At 46.6% G+C, this 22,207-nt stretch overlaps 1 protein-coding gene across 2 annotated transcripts in view; it reads right to left on the bottom strand.

Annotated features, from left to right (window-relative positions):
* Window positions 1-21,498, bottom strand: part of Gata4 (GATA binding protein 4) — a 37,105-nt gene extending 15,607 nt beyond the window's left edge. The window contains exons 1-2 of one of the 2 annotated variants that reach the window (XM_052734253.1): window positions 20,886-21,498; window positions 17,138-17,140 (exon numbers count right to left, since the gene is read on the bottom strand). In XM_052734253.1, coding sequence (XP_052590213.1) covers window positions 17,138-17,140; window positions 20,886-21,498 — 616 coding nt within the window. The remainder of the gene's footprint in view (window positions 1-17,137; window positions 17,141-20,885) is intronic. The other variant, XM_052734254.1, reaches the window with a different exon arrangement.
* Between the last annotated feature and the right edge of the window lie 709 nt (window positions 21,499-22,207).

The raw sequence follows: 22,207 nt of genomic DNA, 5'->3' as shown, positions 1-22,207 counted from the left end.
TAATCTGTGACTAAGGTTCTCCCCACTAACCAGTATTCAGGTTAAATAGATTAAATGCTGTCTGCACATTACTCCCTCCGGAGTGAGGTGGGTTTTTTTTTTTTTGTTTGTTTGTTGTTTGTTTTGTCATTTTTAAGCTGTAGAGCCTTTCTTTAAAGAAAATAAAAATTAAAAGAACTTCAAAAGACAGAGCCACAGCCGGTTGGCAAAAGGGTTCCCAGTCTCTTCCTGGACACTTCCTAACATCCACCTGACATGCCCCTGAGGAAGGTCCTCCAACTTGTAGAGGGCACCATGGGCAGCAGAGTGCCACTGTTCTGTAGCATTAAGGTGAGATTAACAAACACCAGCCAGTTTCAGCATCCGAAACTTCATTTACTGGACTTAAAGACGAGGGTCATGGAAACCAATTGCAGAAGCAGCCAGAGGTGGGAATGTTCACCACAGTGGGCATACCTCTCTTCATCTGGGCTCCACAAGCTGAAAATGAAGTCTATAGAAAAGACGGTTTCTGACTTCCTGCCTGCCAAACCACCTGATTTGGCACTCCATTAGAATGCTCTGGATTAATATACTTCTAGGTTTTCTTCTCCTGATTTATACCTAAAATTTCGTACTTGAGCTAGATAAATAAAAAATGCTATAAAAATTCACACCATACTTTAAGAGAGAGCGTCACATTTTTAAAAAGTCCCCGACTGTCATCATTATCCAAACCTAGTAATGGTGACCGGCCAGTTTCTAGTTTTCAATATGTCTATTTTCTTAATTATAATTTTTATTTTTAGGAAATTTTTAAGTGACAGAAAATGACTTAAAAAATTTACTTTTCTTCTTCTTGCTCTCTGAGCCAATCTTTTAAACTTAACACATAAAATCTCTGGCTCACTTTTACACACATATAACTATATCTCTGAACAATGTAAATATTATCTTGTGCTTTTTAAATTTTTTTACAGGAGTGTTTCGTGCTGTACAGTGAATTTACACTTACTATTTTAAAAAATGAACCATTTCAAACGCTGAATAAATGAGAATGGAGCTCATCACCTGGCTTTGTCAAATCTCAGTGATTTCGCCATATTTGTGTATGCATCATAATTCTTTTGTCAGCATCGGGGATTGAACTCGGACCTCCTGCATGCTAAGTACATGCCGTGCTGCTCAGCTACCTCAGGTCCTGCTTCAGATGTTTTTAAATGACAAAGCATTTCAGATGTAGCCCCTTCCCCTTTATAAGCCACAATTCTGTCTCCGATCCACTCACAATGTGTTGTCTGCACTGCCCTATATTTTCATATATCAATCCCCCAGCTTTCCTTAGCCATTATCTCATGACAGCTGCTGTTCCTCCAGCCCGCAATTTGTCTAAATCCTAAACCCAACATGGTGACACGGGGCTCTCAAGAGGTCATTGTGTCATGAGACTCATGACATGGATGGAATAGAGAGCACCCTCGCTCAGTATACCGGCACCTTGATCTTGAGTATCCCTGGTTCCAGAATTAATGTATGCTCTTCAGCTCCCTGGTCTCAGGTATTCTATAGCAGCCAGACTAAGACAGATGGGCTGTGTTTTGGTTGTCTCCAAGTTTTGTTTTAGTAGTGAAGCCTCAAGCAAGCATCCTTGTACATATCTCTTTATAGGAGAAAAGGTTTTTTGTTTTGTTTTTATCACATAATGGACCTGTTATGGCCATGCCAAGATGTATTTGCATAAATGACTTCTGTTTAGTTTTGGCAGTGTTCAGAAATGCACCAGTCACCTATTGTTAGGTTATATGGTAACAAACATCCTCCAAATTTCAACAAAACTTACAATTAGTTTATAATAATATTAAGGACTTTTTTTCTGTTCGCATTACACGTCATCTGCAAATTAGAGTTCTGATATGTACATGTGCTTCATCCTGGGATTTTAATCTTTAATTATGTTTTTGTTTATTGGGAAGCATGCATGTGCCATGGAGGGTGTAGGAAAGTCAGAGAACAATTGGCAGGAGTTGGTTCCCGCCTCAGCGTCATGCTTGGCAGCAAGCGCCTTTACCTGCTGGGCTGGCTGTCTTGCTGGCATTTAGGCTGAAGGGGAATCAGTCCTTCCATGTGGTAGAAGAGTCAAAAATGATGATGGAGAAACACAAAGGCCCTCTGCTAGATGACTGCAAGGTGACTTCAAGGTAAGTCCCATTCCCAAGCCCATATCTACAGGATGACAGAAGAGAGAAATACACACTAATCTTGGGGTAGGGGCAGCATACCATACACATTCTTCTATAGCTCAGTTGCTTCATGAAAGTGTGTGTCCTGGGGCATTTTCCACATCTGCACAGACGACCTTCACTCTTTTAAACATATTTCTTAGATTCATTTTATGTGTATGAGTGTTTTGCCTGCGTGTGTGTCTGTGCACCACGTGCATGCAATGCCTGTAGAGGCCAGAAGAGGGCATCAGATCCCCTGGACTTGGAGTTACAGCTACCCTGTGGGTGCTGGAAACAGAACCTTGGTCCTCTGGAAGAGCACTCGGTTCTCTTCACTGCTGAGCCATCTCTCCAGTTCCCCAACCACTCTGTTAAGAGAGCTTTTTAGTTTTATACTATAAAGGTACATAACATTTACATTCTGTCTCCCAGTCCCCACAGTTACTCAGCTGTTCCTGATGCCTGAAAGAATGCTGTGCTAATACCAGTCATTCTGCGCTTGCCTCCCGGGACCTAACGCCTTGGCTGGCTTCCAATAGGTAATTTTTCACTTCCACTCACAACGGGGCTGTAATGAACGTCGCTGCGTGCGTTTCTGTGCCAGGACCTCTTTGGTTTGTTTTGATTTCTGATAAGGAAAGTTCCCTTTTTTAAAAAAGTCTTTGTTTTAAAAATTATCTTGCCTATTCTCATACAATAACTCTTCGACAGAAATTCTATAATCAACTTGACAAGCCTCATTTAAGAAATCCTATTGGGCTGTTTCCTGGGACTGTAATAAATTTGTAGACATGTTGTGGCGGGGGGGGGGGGGGGGGAGTGCTGGAATAGAAAATATTTCTGTGCTTCCTACTCCAGGATTTTGGTGTCTTTCCCACTCTCGTGTCTTCTTTTATGCCTTTCCATGTTTTATGGGCATTCCCCAGGCACATCTTACTTATTTACCGAGTTGACAATCTTTCAACTATGAAACTAAAGCATCCACATTTCATTTCCAAACACATTTGTTTCGTTAACAGGGAAAGTTAACAGGGAAACTTGACTCCCAGCTGGAGTTCTGAGACAGGCTCCCAGGCTTTCCCTCAGCGTGTCCTGGGTTTCCACTACATTTGGCAGAAAATCCCAGCATGGGGCATGGGCTGCCCTCTAAATTCGCTGGTGATGAAACCTATTTGTTTGTTTTTAATTAATGGGGTGGTCTCCAGGAAGGAGGAGGAGAAGGCATATCCCTTTATCCTGTTGTCTCCTAGGAAGACTCTGTGCACCTTACATTTGAACATCACTCACTCCAATCCTGTCACCTGCTTTCCCTCTTCGGTCCACTCCAGTGTCCCCCAAGGGCTCAACGGCAGTTGATCGCTTTTATCTCAAATCACTTATTTTATCCTTGCTTTGGAATATCGTTTAGATATCTTGGCTGTGTATTACTCTCCCCGTCTTTGGGATAAAAGGTCTCAAATAAACAACTTAAGGAGGAACATGTACTGTTTGAGAGGTCATTATCCATCATGGGGCGGGGTATGGAGGCTAGGGCTCCATCTATGGTGGCAGGAATTTGTGGCAGTTGTTTCTTACATACAGTAGACATAGATGGATGCTGACATCCATCTTACCTTTGCCTGTTTCCCCTTTTATTTGGTCCAAGACCAGCTCATGGGATAGCACGGCCCACACTTTTCCTCCTAAATCAATCTTTTCCGGAGATGCATTCACAGACATACTCAAAGATGTGTCTCCAGTGACCAAGGGATTTTTTTTCTTTATAAAAATCATGTTACTTTTATCTTTTTTAATTGTTTCATTCTCTTTCTCTGTGTGTGTGACTATGAGCATGTGAGTGCAGGTGCCCTTAGAAGTCAGAAGCATTGGACTTCCTGGAGCTGGAGTTACAGGTGGTTGTGAGCCACCTGACATGGGTGACAGGAATAAAACTTTGGTCCTCTGGAAAAGCAGTTCACACTCTGAGCCATCTCTCCAACCTTCCCTAGGCATAGCTTAACCCAATCAAACTGTCAATCAAAATTAACAGTCACTCTTTTCTCCCAAACTATATATATATATATATATATATATATATATATATATATATATATATTTTGGTTTTCAAGACAGGGCTTCTCCGTGTAGCTTTGCGCCTTTCCTGGTACTCACTTGATAGCCCAGGCTGGCCTCCAACTCACAGAGATCCGCCTGTCTCTGCCTCCCGAGTGCTGGGATTAAAGGCGTGCGCCACCACCACCCGGCCCCAAACTATATTTTGGTTCAAAACTAAAACATAAATATGTAGATACTGAACACTTCATACTTTGATTTGGATTTATTTTCTTTCTCCTTTATTTGTCTTTAGCCTCATAATTCTTCAACCCAGCAAACATCTACAAATCAAATATAAAGCAGATAGAGTGATGCCACTCCACAATGCTATGGGGGTAAGGCCTCTCCACAATGCTGAGGGAGCGAGGCCTCTCCACAACACTATGGGAGGGCACACAGAACTCATCCAGCTCAGCAGCTCTGAACTCTTGAGGTTAGGCACCTGGACTGTCCTGCCGGGGCAGCTTGATGGTGAGAGACCTGAGCTCAATCCATCCCTTTACATCCTAGGGAAAGTATGGAGCGGTTACAGCTACAAGGGGCTGGGAAGTGTCTCAGTTAGCAGAAGGCTTGCCTCGGGTACACTAGGTTCAATCCCCAGCACCACATTTGAAAAGTGGGAGGGCATGGTATCTTATTTATCTAACCTGCCCTTGAAAGGCTGAGTCAGGAGGATCAGAAGTTCAAGGTCATCCTTGGCTACTTAGTGAGTTCCAGACCAGTCTGGGATACATAAGACCCTGCCTCAAAAAAAAAAAAAAAAAAAAAAAAAAAAAAAAAAAAAAAAAAGTAACCATGTAGACAAATTCAAATCTGGAGTAGAGTTCTACCAGATCCTCACTCTCCACCTTTTGGGAAGGAAAGAGAACAGGGGGTTGGGGAGAGAAGCCATTGCTCTCCACAAAAGACACTTTGCCCATTCTCTATCTTTCTATTTCTTTAATTATGATAAAATGTATCATCTCAGGCATTTCTAAAGACGCTAGGACAATAGAATTTAAAATATACCACCGTGCAAACAATCTCCAGAGACTTTAAAAACATTTTTTTTCAGAGCTCAAGCTCTGTACCTACTAACACCTCAACTGCCCCCTCCCTCAGGAATCCCCAGTCTCTGCCTCTGGGACTTAACTTCTCTTCTTGTCTCAAACAAGGGCAATTATACAACAATTGGGTTTTGTGTGACAGGCTCATTTCACTTACGTCCTTAGGACTGATCCCTGGTGTGGCATATTCCAGAAGGTCCTTCCTTGTTAAGGCTGAATAACAGTTTATATGCATATTGCCCACCCACTCATTGTCCCATTGGTGGACACTGGGTGACTGCCACCTTTGGGCAGTGTGTTTCTACCCTCCTGTCAGTGATGTCACATCTTAACTACTGTGGCATCCCTTTGTTGACTCAGCCAAGGGGACCCTTGGGGCAGCTGACACGGGCAATGGGAAGTCAGGCTGCTCCTGGTCCTGGCAGGTCCTCTTTTGTCGTCAGGTCCCATAACTGTGATTTCTTTATCTATCCTTGGACACTGCAGCTCTTATCCACAGGAGTGACTGAAAAAAATGCCACGAGGAAGTAAGGAACAGTGAGTGCTGGGGTCTAATGCCACCACATGTCATAGCTTCCCCAAACTGCTCAGGCTGCCCAAGGTGGCGGCAGGGGGCGGGGGAGGGGGGAACCACAGGGATGGACGGACGGACATGGGCAATATTATCTCTGTTGCCTCTGGCCAGACAAAAAAACCTGCTCCTGAGATTAAATGCACACATAAGTGTCACCCACTTCATTCACTTTTCTCATTTTCCATATTCTGTTTTGTTTTTTTTTTTAAGGGTCTCTATCTCAGGCTGTTCTCAAACTCCCTATACAGCTAAGGGTGGTCTTGAACTTCTGATCCTCTTGCCTCCATATCCCAAGTGGGATTACAGGTATGTGTCCCCATGCACAGTTTATGTAGTGAGGGGATTCAAACCCAGGGCTTTATGCACGCTAGATAAGACCCCACCAGCTGAGCTAGATCCCTAGCTCTATTCCTGTCCCCCACTCCGTAGTCATCATAACAGCCCAAGACTACACTCCATAACGTTAGGATTCCAGGGCTAGAAAAGCCCACATACCTGGGAGGCACTGCCCCGTTCATTTTCACCAAGAACCAGAAGCCTAGGCTGGTCCACCTACTTCTTCAAGACAGGTAGCAAGTCCCCCTCCACTCCTGTAGGCAAGTGCTATTCAACTGAACCACACCCCTAGCCATGTCGGTGCTATGGATGTGAAAACTGGAGGCCCTTGCGGAGAATAAAGCCAGGATTTTTAAAGCAGATGTCATTCTCCAAACTGGCTCCCTACCCACAAGACTCTGCCTCTCATTCCTCACCTGTCAAAGAATTGAAAGCTGCAGGTCCCAGGAAGGAATATAAGCAAAAGGTCTGAAAACGAAGGCAGAAAGTTTGACAACAGGGCTCCCCCTTCATGCACACAGCTGGTTACACTATCCATGTGGCCAGCTCTCCCCGTCTTCCTCACCTCACCACTATCCCTCTGTTCTGTCCAGTGAACAGGTCTCCATTATTAATGCCATTTCTGGAGGTGTGTTTACACAGGGCAGGAAACTTAATATCAACATTCCCCGAAGGAAAGTGTCTTGTCACTTCTGTAAAGCACTTGCAGGCAGGCAGAGCTCTCCTCCAAAATCAACAGGCACTTACAGGCTTTAAACAGAGTCTGACGGGGAGCTTGTGTCTACAGAGGATCTTGGAGCTCAGCCCTTTGTTAGGATGAGGCTGAGAGGTGGCCTTTACATACAATTCCCTCCCCTCGCCTCGCCTCTCCAAGGAGGAACCTGGACTCCACTCAGCAGAGGGAGACTGCAAAGAATGGACTCAGGCCCCAGCAATAGGAAATGACAAACTGTGGGCCCAAACCCCAGATCTTGATACAGGTGGCACCCTGTAAAACCTAAATGGGTGCCACTGGGGCCCTCCGAGAACAGCAGGGGACCAAAGTATGAGCCCAGGTATGGTTTTCAAGGCATTATTTGGAGAGCACTTGAGTTTGAGGCTCCCTGTCTGCCACCATATGTTACTGTGCATCTACCTCCCCAGCCACCATCTCGGTGGATGGCTCCTCTTGACTCTTCCCTGCTTCCCTGGGACTCCCCTTCTGTTATAAAGGTTTCAAACGGAGGCAATGACTAGCAATGACCAATGCATGGCCAACTGCCTCTTGGACATCTTCACTTGGATGCCCTTGCACGCTGGCCTCAAATTCACCTCTTCTGAAATGCTGCTCACATCCCCTTTGAGACATACCACACACAGGAGTCCTGTACAATTCTCCAACCTCTCAGCCTCTAGGTGTTAGCTGCTTTCACAAGACCTCACAGCTCCCTGGATCTTCTCCCTGTCTTTCGGGGCCCGTTCTGGAAAACTGAGCATGTATAGGAGGAGGCTCATCTTGAGACCTCTGCTCCTAAGGGTCCCTGTACAAGGATGGCCCTGGAGTAATCTCAGTAAGGCTGCTCATGTGGCATAAATGCGGAATGGAGTGGGGGGAGTTGTCAACTTTAGGCTGAATTCTACACTCTGTCCCATGAATGAACATTTACCTGGACATGACTAGGTTACAAACATAAAATAAAGCGTTAACTCTTGCCCTAGAGACACCTTCAATCCAATGAGCACCAAATAAACTACAGCAGCAGGGAGGAGACGTGGCTTAGTTGTTAAAGTGTTTGCCTAGGATGCATGGAACCCTTTGTTCATGAAACCCCAGCACAGCAGTAACTGGGCATGGTGCACACCCACAATCCCAGGAGGAGGCAGGGGGATCAGACGTTCAAGGCCATCCTCTGTTACATGGCATGTCTGTTCAAGGCTACACAGGGCTACGTAAGACCCTGTCTCAAAAAACAACCACCAAACAAAACAACAACAACAAAAGGCCAAACCCACTAGCAAAAGGTACAGAAAGGCAGAATACAGACCATGTACTGATTCTTGAGAACTCTGCCTGGACACCTCTCTCTCTCTCTCTCTCTCTCTCTCTCTCTCTCTCTCTCTCTCTCTCTCACACACACACACACACACACACACACACACACACACAGTCCTGTGTATATTTTCCAATTTACTGTCTCACCTGCATTCATTAAAGCCTGGGTTTCCTCTATCTGATGTTTAAGGCTCTCTTTATCTAACGCCAGTGTGGCTACCTTGCTACTCCTGCAGGGGAGAGTGAGAATGCCTAAGACACGTGATAATATCCACAGTGCTCAGGTAGAGTTGCCCATTGAGGGAGACAGGTGAGTATGGCTATGTATGAGCAGCTCACACGGTTACCATGGACCCCAAAGCTAAGGGCTAGAAACACTTGAGGCAAATCAGGGCTGCAACCCAGATGTGGAACACTTACTTGCCTAGCACACACAAGGCCCTGGGTCCTGCCTGTCTCCAGCACTGCAAAAGAAAACTAAATTTAAAAAATGAAAGTAAAGGCAAGCATGAACTGAAACAGGCATGTGGGGGATGGGGAGTTTCCCCAGTGGGAGTGTTGGTGACATTATTATGAGAGTGTGTGGATGCTAATGACCACTTAGGCTACAGTTCTCAAGAATGGGATTCTGGAGCCCATACAATGGCTCGTCAGATAAAAGGCACTTCCATCAAACCTGATGATATGAGTTCCACTTCCAGAACCCACAGTTGGGAGGAGGATTAGGGGCTGAAACTGACTGACCTGGGGTTTGGTTCCCTTTTGTAACCCCTTAGCCTTAACAGCTGGCCACTGTGCGTGTACCCCGGTGTTGCGGCCACATAGTTGCCTTTACCCTACAGCTTAAGATGACCTATACAGCTTCCCAGTATGCCTGATCATAAGGCTCCACTGAATCAGAGGCTTCACTGAAGCCCCCCCCCCCCCCCCGCAGTGGGTCGTGGGTGCAGAACAGAGCGAGGCAGCTACCACTCTGCAGAACTGAGGTAGACACAAAAGCAGGAGTCACGATTCTGACCCTTCCAGCATCAAAACCAAAGTGCTAAGTCTCAAATGTCACTTAAGCCCTGCTCTATTTCCATGTCTATTGACTCCCCCCAGGACATCCATGTCTCCACTCTTTCAATACCTCTACTTGGGATCCAGCCTTTACCTGAGACTGTTCAGCCAGACCAACACCAGCCTTAGCCAGTACTGACCTTCCCACCCCTACCCAACACCCACCTGGCCTCTAGGACTCCATAGGCCCCCTTCTCCAGCCGGCTTGGCCTCTACTTTCTGTACCAGGAATGGGTGGAGGTATCACATGGGCTCCTGCATGATGGAAATTTCCCTTTTACAACTCTTGGATTGCACACTTGCTGATTAACATGTTGTGAGTTGCTGCCATTTAGAGACCTTCATGCTCATGTTTTTATCTCCAAAACACAGCTGTGAGGCTCACAAAGAGTGTGCAGAGATACCTCTTGGCTTGGTGGCCTAGGAAGAAAGGATATGTCTGGCACCCACTCTCCACCTTCTATGAATCTCTGGAGCTTCCTAGAACCTCTTGACAGTGGATGGGTTTATATATACCCATCCAATATATATACCAAAGCAACAACACTTGACATTGAGGTCACTACCCACAGCCTCCCCAAGCCCATTTTACATTTAAGTGGCTCGTGTTGCCTTATTATGTATAAGAAAAAACCGAAACATGGCATCTAATGTGTGATTTCAAATATACTGTTGTTTAGTGAGGAAGGTAGTCATGAAAACCTTCTTGACTCTGCCAGAGTAATGCACATCTGCTGCCATGGAGGTCAGTGGTATGGTACCTATGGTCTGCACAGACATGGTCTGAGTTATTCATATGAGGCATAATGAATTTTAAAAGTCTCCGTTGGAGCTGAAGAGGTGGCTTAGTGGTTAAGAGCATAGACTGCTTTTGCAGAGGACCCATATCAACTGGCTCACAACTCCCTGGAACTCCACCTCCAGGGGATCAACACCCTCTCCTGGATGCTGCAGGCACCCACACTGATATGCACTCCTCCCCCACATATATATGTATAATTAAGAATTGAATTAAATATTTTAAAAAAAATCTTCCAAGGGTTGTAAGGCAGCTCCTGGTACCATTTCTTTGCCTGATTTCCTTGTTTTTGTGCAAGCAAAGAGAAGCTTTGTAAGCTGCCCTAAGTTGCCCAGCAGGGAAACAAGAGGGCACATCCACACACCGAGAGATCCACAGATCCAGGACCAGACCAGACCCATGAACCCATGAACTGTCGCCTCCCTGTAGCTGCTGGGCTCCTGGAGTCCTTTTTAGCTGCAAGTTGACAACTGTGGCTCACATTTCCCAGTCAGTGGAGCCTCATAAATCAACACATCCTGCAAGAAGGGACTTCATTTCTAAGGGTCAAATTAAGAACTTAAATAAGCTGAAAGGATGGCTGTGTTAAAATATGTGCTTAGCAGGCTCAAGGCCCAGGGTCCAGTCCCTAGCACAAAAATAATTAACAAACAAAGCAACTCTGCCTTAGCTCTACACTGGCCAGCACTCAGCTACTGTAAGAGCCACAACATCTCTTTACATAAATGTTCTCACATTTGATGGCTCTTATCGCCAGTTCTTGGGACGAATCCTCTAACTTTGCTTTTTTGAGGGACCAGTCCTTAGGAGCCAGTCTGGTTCACTAATCCTAAAGAAACAGTCTCCAGTGCAGGGTGACATGTAACTTCTAGGACGGTTTACAAACAGATCTATTCATGCCTTTGTATATGCACAGCAACTAAAAAGCCAGGGATTGCTGCCTGGCGCTGCCTAACGTGGTGTGGTAAGATTTCGGGCAATTTGCACACTGGACATTTTTCATTTTGCCATATTCTCATACATTACGTTTTACAGAAGAAAGATAATTGAAGTTTTCCTGAGACAGAAAAAAAATGCGTTTTTCTGAAGCCGTCATCACCTGGAAAACATCGTTTTCTTTCTTTTCTTTATTTTTTTCCCTAGATCAGCAGGATTTTCCTGCTAACTGTGCAATCATGGGAACCACATTCTTCATGCAGGGTCAAGTTAAGTTCTTACAAGCTAGGGAAAGGTCGTATTTGTTGTTTGTTTTTCCACCTCCTCAATTTTGAGGGGCGACTTGTATTATTACCTCTCTCAGCCCAGTGTGATTTATGATCTTGGAAGTCAGGTCATTCTTTCCCAGGTCAAAGGAAGAAAGAAGAGGGGGTGCTCTCCTTGAGCTAATACCTGATAAAATACCTGAAAGGGTCCCTGTAGACCTTGACAGAGACACAGAACTATTTCTGCCTAATCTGATAAAACAATCAGAAGCCTTTATCAGAGGAAAATGTAGCCTGCCATGTCCCAGCTCAATGGATGACCCTCTTTATCTGAAATGGCAGACTTCATTCGATAGGGAAAGCTGCAGATAAGGACCAAATCGAATTGTCCCAAATCAGACCCGATTGTCTGTCCCTGCTTCAAATTGCCACACCTGCTCCGGTGGGTCAATGAGCACCTCTTGGCACGGTCCCTGAGGGGTCTGAAAACATTGCAAAGTGGTGAACTTTGAGACTTCTGCGTTTATTCTGCGATTATAATTAACCTGCTCACCAGTTGCTATTGATCAGTTCGGAGTGGAGATGATAAAGTTTGACTGGGTTTCTGGAAGTAGAACTGGAAGTTTAAATGGGGGGAAAGAAAAGGAAGCTAAGTTTATCCACAGTTGGGAGACCCCATAGAACACAGCTTATAACCTATAAAAATTCCCACCCATCCTGGATGTGTGATTTCTTCATTTCTCATAAAAAGTAAAGTATGTCTGTGGCCGCACGACAGCAACAAACATCATTGCAGAGGCATTTTTATGACTGTAAACATGGGCTGGCTTACCTGCTTGGGTTAGACTTATGGGAAAGTATATTTTAAATACAGTAAGTCATGCATTAGGCTCCTGCAAAAATGCCCAAAGCCAGAAAACCAAATACTCTTCACTGAGATAAGAAGTTTGAATATCCTGGTCCAATTCTGATTAGAGAGCAGCAATAGATAAAACCACAGGCCACCTGCCAGCCCCAAGAAAGCCGTCACTGGCAGCTGGGTTCCATGCAGAACACCCTTTCCCAGCTGCATTCCCAGTCTGCTTCCATATCCCGTACTGTCTTTATTAAAAACATACCCAGTCTGTCCCCCCCACCTTCTCTACCTCCCACAGCTACATCTGAGATGGTCAGTGAAGATGCAGAAGAGGTAACAGATCTCTCTAGAAAGGAGTTTTTGAGAGAGCCACGGGGTTTTGATTTCCTAAACAGACAACAGTCCCTCTGAAGTTAGGAGCACATCTAGCTCTGAATTTGGGAGATCTCTTTCATGATCTATAGACCAACTTCAGGAAGCTGAGAAGGGTGTGTAAGGCTGGGGTTCCTATTGATGTGCTCACCCCTTGCCAGCTCTGTAGATGGGAATGGGCGGGATGGGGATTCAGGAAGAGCCAGGCCCTGAAGAGACACTAGTCCATTGGAAAGCAAGGAGGCCTAGCTGGGCAGCTAGCTACCTTGCAGAAGGGAGCCTTCAGCCGCCATGAACTTATAGTTCTGAAGGGCTCAGTGTGACAGAGTGTGTGAGAAAAGGAAGCCTAAACTTAGAGAGGTTGGTCTTTGACCTAAGCAGGAGCTCCTGCTTGCTTGTGCAGTGGGGTGGGGAGCACAAGACTCACTGAGCATCAGTTTCTTTCCAGCAAAACAGAGACCAGCATCCACCCCAGGCAAGACTTGGAAATCCCAGTCAGTGGCAGCCTTCCAACTTCCTACTCACCACGGGCTGTTGTATAGTATAAGGCTACCCATCTCTAAAAGGTTGCTAGTATATGCATGTCCGCAGACCAAGATTATAAATTTATTTTACATAGATTATAATAGATTCAAGGTTAATTCCTAGTATCTCTGCTTATATTATCTTCGTGTTTTCTTCAGAAGGTGACAAAAGAGCAGCTGTATAGATAGCCAATAAAATATGTGAGTAATCCATTCAGAGAATGCTCAACGTGGCCTCTACATGATCTACCAAAGGTCAACCAGATTCCTGGAAGTTCTTATAGCAGCAGGCCAGCCTCAAAGAATCAGGCTTCTAGAAAGACAAGAAAACCTCAACAGCCAGCTCGCTCTCTCTCTCTCTCTCTCTCTCTCTCTCTTCCTCCCTCCCTCCCTTTCTCCCTGTCTGTCTGTCTATCTATCTATCTATCTATCTATCTATCTATCTATCTATCTATCTATCATCTATCTATCATCTATCTCTTTATCTATTTCTCAGCAGAAGCAATAACCTTTGCAGCAGCTTCTGTTCTAAATATAGCACAACTCCTAAACTATAGAGTGTGTGTGTCCATGTGAGAGAGAGAGAGAGAGAGACAGACAGACAGACAGACAGACAGAGACAGACAGACAGAGAAGTCAGAGGATGACTTCAGGTATCTGCCTCAGTCACTCTCAACTTAATTTTTTGTAATTACATTTAATTTATTTGGGGAGGGGATGCACATGCCACAGTGTATATGTGCAAGTCACAGGACATGGGGAAGTTGGTTCTCTCCTTCCATCATGTGGGTTCTGGGGATTGAGCTCAGGTTATGAGGCTTGGCAGCAAGGGCCATCTTGAAATGGAGTCTTCCACTAAACCTGGAGCTCACTGATTTGACTAGACTGACCAATGAATTACTGGGATCTACTTGTCCGTTCGCCCTCCACTGCTCCAGCACCAGGGTTACAGACTTGTGATACCATACCCCCCTTTTATGTGGGTATTGGGGATTTGAACTCGGTTCTCATGCTTGCACAGTAGACACCTTACCATCTGAGCAATCTCTCTAGCACCAACTCCAGTATTTTTAAAGGGCAGTTTAGGTGACCAGGTTAAAGGGTTATTGGTTTTCCAGCGGGTTCTGGTCCTAACATCACCTGAAGGAGAACTGCCCATCAGAAGTGGTCACTAACTACCAGGTATAAGTGTGTGTGCCCAGGAGGGGACTTAGGGGTGGGATGTCTCACTGCTGCTGACTTACCTGCCACAGCATGAGATCTGTCCTCAGTAAAGGAACAAAGTCAAAAGCCAGATTCAGGGTGCAGGTTAAGGATGGATAAGCTGCTTGACAGGATCTTAAAACAGGGCATGGGGAAATCTCAGAAGTTTGTAAAGGAAAAAATCAGGCCAAAAAAAAAAAAATCGAAATCAAAATCAATGTGCTTTTCCTGTGCATCTGTAAACACTATTAAAATTTTTGGTGAATAATATGTCTGTTTTTAAAAGCTTAATTGGTTTATTTTTTCTCTTCATTATTATTGGATGGCGGGCACATGCCAGGGTATGTGTGGAAGTCAGTTCTCTGCTTTCATTTTTATGTGTGTTCTGGGTATCAAACTCAGGTTGTCAGGATTGCATTGTCCAACAGCAAAGACATTTATCCACTGAGCAATCAAGCCCATCCAGCTTAATAGCATTTAAAAGTGGATAACATCATTCTGTTTTTCAAAATTCACAAGGCTCCGTTGCACACCCACAGCAAAAGGACATTCAGCAGCAGGTGGAAGCCAGTTAGGTGTGCTCCCACGTGTGAATGGGTAAACAGAATGTGGTCACACAGTAAAACACTCCTCAACTTAAAGAAGGAAACTGCCATATGCTACAGCTTAGGTAACCCTGGAAGACATTATACTGAGCAAAATATACCCTATACAAAAGACAAAAGTGTTGTGTAATTTGCTCATAGGATGTAGGAAAAGGCAATCAAATTCACAGCCACAGAAAGCAGAATGAAGGGCCCTAGTGGCTAGGAAAAGTGAGGACTGAGAAACTGTTGCCATTTGTAAGATGGAAAACATTCTCAAGATCCATTGCACAGCAATGCTGAGACCTAACACTGAACTGCGTATGTAAAACTTGTTATGATGATAAAGAAAATCCTATCAGGGCCAGCAAGAGGGCTCAGTGGGTAAAGGCACTCTCCTCCAAACCTTGACAACCCGAGCTCAAACCCCAGAGCTCACACAGTGGCAGGAGAGGACAGACTCTGTGAACAAGTTGGTTTTTGACCTTCATGTGTGCAGACACAGACACACAGACACACAGACAACACACAGACGGGGGGTGGGGGTTGGTCGCAGACATATATACTATATATGTATATGAACATATACAATTTAAATGTTTAAAAATTATATTAAACCTAAGTTCCCCCAGAGTTGAAATGTATTTCTAAAGATTTTTATTATATTTTGTTTACTTACCGTATGTGTGTTTGTGAGCGTGCATTCGTGCACCCCGGGGCACGTATGGAGGTTAGAGGGCAGCCTTCAGGAACCAGCTCTCCCTTTTACAATGTGGATCCAGGGATCAAATTCAGGTTCTCAGGCTTCGAGGCAAGCTCCTTTGCCCACAGAACCATCTTGCCAGACATAAGTGTGTTTTTATTATTTGGTAGAATTATGAAGCAGAAAAATGACTACAGCAATGGTTAAGCTGATCAAAAGTGTGTTTTCAGTTTTACAGCACACAGGACTATGGTAAGCTCTTTCCCAGCTTCATCCTTCTTCTGCCCTTTGGGCTCCTCACAGACAATCAATGCTACAAATTCTTTACCTATGGCCGGAGAAAGGCTTCTAGAGATAATTTGTCTATTCTCAAATGAATACAATGTAGTTCCCTGTTTTTGTTACCAAGAATATAGTGCTACACACACCTCTAGCACTTACAAGTGGCTTGGAAAAGATCTTATTCGGTCTAATAATGACCTCCATCATCCTCTATGCACTGGTGTGTGTGTGTGTGTGTGCGTGTGTGTGTGTGCAGCACATAAAGACAATCCCCTGAAGGTGTGCATTTATGTTGCTTCTGGATTTTGTTATTATGGATGACAATGTGGCAAATATGTACCCCAGAATTAATTGTTGGAAGTCAAAAGTTCAGTGTCAAGGCTATCTGCTCTGTAATTGAACTGGTTTACCAAAGACTCTCTACAAAGGTTATACCAACGAACATTCCCACCTGTAGGTATGAGAGTTCCGGTGCCCCACACCTCACAGTATATTTGTTTTCTTAGTGCATTTAAAGAAGATGGGGGGGATAACAGGGAGGGGAGCAGAAGAAGGCGTTATCTAAGACTGTCTCCTGAACATCACTCCACCAGCAAATGTGGCCTGACCTTTTCATGGGACACAATCCGGCAAGTGACAAGTGTCACTAGAGGCAGAGACACACCCCAGGCCACTCCAGCACACCTTCCTTATTTAATTGGTCCTCCACTTAGCACCACAAACCAGTCCCCATTCTGATTGACCTGCTCAGGGTGGTAACCGGAAAATTAAACAACTTTGATTTTCTTGAAGACTGACAGATTGTTCTTGAGCCGAACAGGCTACTTCAGAGATCACAGCACTCCCTGTTTAAGCAAACTGGCTCTGAAAGCAACTGGCCCAATTGATAAAGCAGTCCCCCAAAGACCCAGCAAACACTACAGCATATTCTGCTGACCTAACACCTTGGGTGCCCCACCCCAGGCGAAATGGAACAACGCTTTTCACTTGTTTCAAAAGCACTGAGCAAAACACATTTATTTCCTTCTGTTAGTCTCATTGAACCCTCTAAGGACTCCATTTTTTTTTTTTTTAGATTCTTTAAGAACAATAGGATTGCTTATTTCTCTAAGACACAAAAGAATTACTCTTCCTTAGAAAGTTACATTTCTTAGATATCCCAGTAACAGCTACAAGCATGGCATGTCTTTCAAGGTCTGTTTATGTCTAATTTCTCTTTCAGTCTCTTTTTTGGCTTTAAGTCCATACAAGCCTTAATAGGTACAAAAACCTACTCAGCTGTGGTGTGTTGTATACACACACACACACACTCAAAGTCTCCTACTTTAAGAACATATCTCAGGATGAAGAGATGGGTCAGCAGTTTAGAGTACCTGTGGCTCTTGCAGAGGACCTGGGTTTGAGTCCCAGCACCCACATAGTGGCTCACAACCACACTTAACTCTAGTTCCAGGGCATCTGATACCCTCTTCCAGCCTCCACCCTTCACTTCTGGTACCAGGCACAGAGCCCAGCTTTCCCCAGTGGCCCCAGGTTCTCAGAGTGTTCCCCTATCCTGCTCCCTTCTTCTCTGAGACTCTCCAGTTCTGAGTTTTTTTTTTTTTCTTTTTTAAGAAGGAGATTGCTATATAGCTCAGACTAGCCTTGAGTGCTCAATTCTCCTGCCTCAGCCTCCTGAGGGCTGGGGTCACAGGTGTGTGCTACCACACCCAGTTCTAGTTTGCTTCTTAAAGGACACAGGTAGCCATTCTGTGTGGTTTGACCAGGGCAGGGCAGAGTCCTGGGGCAATTACCTCCCAGATCTCTACTCAAATATTTGCTACTTGCCCAGCGTGTGCCAGGCACTTATATATGAGTAAGACTCTGTACCTGCCTCAGTAAGGTCACAGAATTCCATTATTGTGTCTAATTAATGCTTCCAACAATTGCTTCAGGGTCCTGGGTCTATTGAACTTGGAATGAACTAAAGTTCACATATATTACAGTCAGGGTGCAATAATTTCTTTCTTGCCAAGGTCGTCTTTTCACATGCCCCGTTGGTTTTTTTTTTTTTCAATCATTTTGATTTTTGCCTTATTCCAATATCCAACACAAGAATTTGCTAGATGTTAACTGTTAATAGCAAAACAGACCAATCTCAGAAAAGAATAATGGTATTTGCTTATTTCTCCTCAATGCAAATTAAAAACATTTCAGGCTTAGGAATTAGTCCCAGAGCTTTAGCTTTGGAGATGAATCTATTATGAAGCAAAGCACAGATGTATTGTGTTATTATTCCACAGTTCCACATATGCGAATAAGCGAGCGCATGCCTCTTTCTTTCTTCCCTTTTTTAACTACAGGTTCAGGTTCCTTTCCTGGCAAGCCTCTTTTGACAGACAAGCCCCAGGGCAGAGGGTACCACCCAGGTGAAGACTTCCAGGTTTGAGAGGGAAGTTCCTTTCCTGCTTTCTCAGCCTTGCTGTCTGCTCACCTCCCCTGACCCTACCATGACGGTGAGTCATTTAAACATATTCATGTCTGTTTAGGGCAACCAATCATCCCTGCTGATCAGGGACTACCCCAGGCTTGATGCTAAAATTCTCAAGTCCTAGGAACCCCTTTAGTCCTAGGAAAAGTAATAAAGCGGCCGTCATTTATAAAAGGTCAATTACTAGACATCACACAGACTACCTAAGTCAGGCCAACTCTAAAAGTAGTTGAGCTGAACTGAGGCCACTCTACAGAATATGAGATAAGATGGACAGAGAGAGGTAGGCAGCTTGCCCAAAGTCATGTGACACTGAGATCTGGGGGCTCCAAATGAGCTTGGTGGCCATGACATTCACCCAAAGAGGACCTCTCAATAAGCATCAGAGAATCTGTTCTTTTGACCCTTCCTTCCATCACTTGGTGACATCAGCTAGTCTTATGGTTGACTCTCACTCAAGCTACCAAGCATTTACTAATGTGCATGTATAGGCAAGGTAGTATACAAAGCATGTTGAGGGACAGCGGCTGGGACTGTCTCTCAGTGGTAGAGCCTTTACCCAGCCTAGGTCAGGGACTGTCTTGGGTTGGGGCTGAACAAGAAAACATCTTCACAGAGAGCACTTTTAACTGGAGCAATGCCATCAGATCGCCAGATCCTCTAGGGGCTGTGTGATAAAAAAAATGAGTGTATCCCCCAAATATATTAAAGCACGACAACACGTTCTCAAAATGCCTGGTGTTCCCTCCTGGCAATCCCAGAGCACCTCTTTAAACACTTAGCTGGAAGCAGTGGCTTTGTGGACGGACTAGTAGGGCAGAGACGAGAGCCCAACACACAAGCTCTCAGGGGAGAGACATCCCTGTTGTTTTGTTGGCTGTGGGTGGATCCTGGAATTTGGGAAACCTTCGACAGCCCCCATGCTCACAAGTACAGTCACTGGATGCCACTTTGTTTTGCTTTTATACTGACTACCAGAATGTCTTCTTCATCTTTAGATGGGGACTTCATTCTTTGCTGTATCCAAACACCAAATTCTAACTCTAAGATTTTTTTTTAAAATTAGATTGGGTCTCCTATGTATCCCAGGCTATCTCCCCCCCCCCCCAACCAGTTCTGGAATTACAATCATCGGTCATTACACTCAGTTTATTCCTTCTTAAGCTAGGGGTTGGGTTGGGTTGGAGGGAACTCCGTTTCTAGGGATGCAGGACAAAGCCCCTGCAGGCCCACTTCCAGCCTCTACCACATGGAAGCCACCGCCCTGCTCTGTCTCCAAGGTCTGAGGCATGCTGGTGAGCTTATCCTACTTCATCAGGGTGCCTGCAAGGGGGGGGGGGGGGGACACGATGACACACACCCCACACTGGCAGTCACAAACCCAACCCTGGCGCCACTTCCATGGTTAATCAGTTTACCTGGGATGTATATTTGGCTAGACCCCCCTCCTGGGGAACCTTCCATGGCCACCCAGGGTCAGAGAATAACTTTAACCCTCTTCAAAGCCAGAGCCTCTACAAACTAGCACAGGGAGTGGCAAGGGACAGACTTTACTCTTCAAAGTGACAGCAAACGCAGAAGGATTTAGCACTTGGTAGGCAGTCAATAAATGTTAACTTCGTTTCTCAACTCTGTGCTTCCTCCCTTCCCCAAGAGCCAGCTCCATCCAAAGGCCACCCACCTCCAGTTCTTTCTAGAAATTCTACAAGTGTAGGGCCTTTGGCATTTTGCACGAGTGGACAGCCACTTCGCTTTTTTTTTCCCCCAGCCCAAGTGGCCAGGGCCCCTCTGAAAGATCAGTGTGTAGATTGGGTAAGCGCGCGGGGAGGGGGGAGCGGGGGGGGGGGGCGAATTAGCAGTCCCGTCGCGTCTGGGATGGGAAGACTACTGCCCATCGTTATTGTTAACCAGGTCCTCCTAAGAAGAGGCGGTTCTAGGCGCTGCAGCCCTACAAAGTCTCCATTTAACTCGGACGTTATAAAGAAGCCCCTCTGCACCGTCCCCAGGCACTGACCTAAGGTGTCTGGCCTGTTGAGTGGCATCATGAGACCCCCGCAGTGCGCCTGAGGAGACTTGCAGGTTAAACTCTTTTAGCCCACTTCTGGCGGTCTCCTTCACTGATCTCTTCATTATTTCCGGGTGTGAAAACCCCCCACCGGAAAGTCATCTGCCACCTTGAGGGGTCCTCCAACCTGGCTGCCAAATGGCGCAGGTCTCGGGTTTGCTGAGGCCTCAGAAGAAGGGATGGAGGAAGAGGGGGATGAACCCCAGGGATCAGATCGCTAGACTGCTCCAGCTGACCCTAGAGAGCCCAACACATCTCACTGTCACCAACAGGCTGTGCAAACCAGGCCACCCAGTTACAGAAGAGCATTGCTGGACGTTAGTGGCCTGGCCACTCATCACCACGATGGCCCACCACCACGAGCCTCCTCTTGGCTTCCAGACCGCCTTCCTAGGAGGCTCATTCCATCTAATGCTCCCCAACCTCAACAGAGTTGGGAAAGTTGAATGCCCCAGACAGGACTCAAAGCCCGTCAGTACTCACCGAGATTGGGGTGTCGCGCAGGGTTGGCCCGTCCGGGCAGGCTGTGCAGGACTGGGCTGTCGAAGGGGCCTGCAGAGGCGGCGGCGGCCGCGGCCCAGGACGCACCCACGTCGGCCATGTAGGCCGGGTAGGGGCTAGAGTAGGAGCCCGCGAAGCCCGGACGCCCATACTGCTCTCGGCCGGCCAGGCCCGCTCCAGCAGACCCGCCGCCAGTGCTGTAGGCTGCGGCTTCCCGGGCGGCGGCGGCAGCGGCGGCGGCCGCCAGGGACCCAGTGGTCCCCGGGAAGGAGAAGCGGGGGGACACAGGCGGCGGGGTGTAGGCGGCTCCCTCGGCTCCAGCCTGGCTCCAGCCCGGGCTGCCCTGCTGGGTCCCGGGCCCCGCACCCGACGGGGCGGCCCCCGAGCTGCCACCCGAGGCGGCTCCGGAGGCAGCGCCCCCTCCTCCGCCCTGCAGGTACGACAGGCCTAGCACGGAGGACGGCACCCGCGGCGTGGGCACGTAGACCGGCGAGGACGCGGCGCCCGCGCCGTGCATGAAGGCGCCCGGGCCGCCCGCCTCGTAGGCGCCAGGCGGGGGGCCGTGGTTGGCGGCCATGGCCAGGCTTTGGTACATGGCCCCAAGCTCTGCGCGTCGGTGTCCTCTCTTCACTTGCGGGTCAAGGAGCCACGGGGGGCACAGCAGACCAAAGCCACAAGAATTAGAATGCAGGTGTGCGGGACTGTCACGAAAACGGAGATCAAAAATCAATGGGGAGAGGCCCAACTCCCTCAAAAGATATACGAATTAAATCCAGCATCAGAAGAGCAACCTCTCGGCTCTGGTTTGCTCAGAAAAATCCCAGATTGGATTTGTGGTTGTTCCAGCGGATAGTGCAGGAGGGCTGACTCCACTCCAGGGCTGGAGTCCACTCCACCTCCGAGGCTGGAGGTGCTCAGTCGAGGCTGGGCTCGAACACCCTGAGCAGACCTTCGGCTCACCCACAGCTGCCTGGCTCCAGCAGGGCTCCAGCGAAGAGGGCCCGCGAGGGCTCCTTCCCTTCACTGCGGCTGCAGCCCTAAAAGAGAAAATAAAACAGGTGAGGGAAGTTCTTCCCAGGGCTCTCAGAGCCGCGTTCAGCGCTTCCGGTTCTCCGCTGCTTCCCCCGCACAGCGAACGAAAACACCCTTCTCTAACCGGGCTCCTGAGGTCGCGCGCTACAGCCTCGGCCTTTGTTTAGTCCTGGTCAGGCTGCTGGTGGCAAGTATCTTGGAGGAAGACCTATGGGACGTGGCATGCAGTTCTCGGTTGCCTTCTGGGCCAATTATTTTTATAATGTTTATCA

The sequence above is a fragment of the Peromyscus californicus genome, unplaced genomic scaffold, assembly GCF_007827085.1.
Source record: "Peromyscus californicus insignis strain IS unplaced genomic scaffold, ASM782708v3 Scaffold_12__1_contigs__length_115047231, whole genome shotgun sequence".
Lineage (NCBI taxonomy): Eukaryota > Metazoa > Chordata > Mammalia > Rodentia > Cricetidae > Peromyscus > Peromyscus californicus.
Note: the sequence above shows the minus strand (reverse complement) of the source record. Positions and strands in the feature narration are given on the sequence as shown.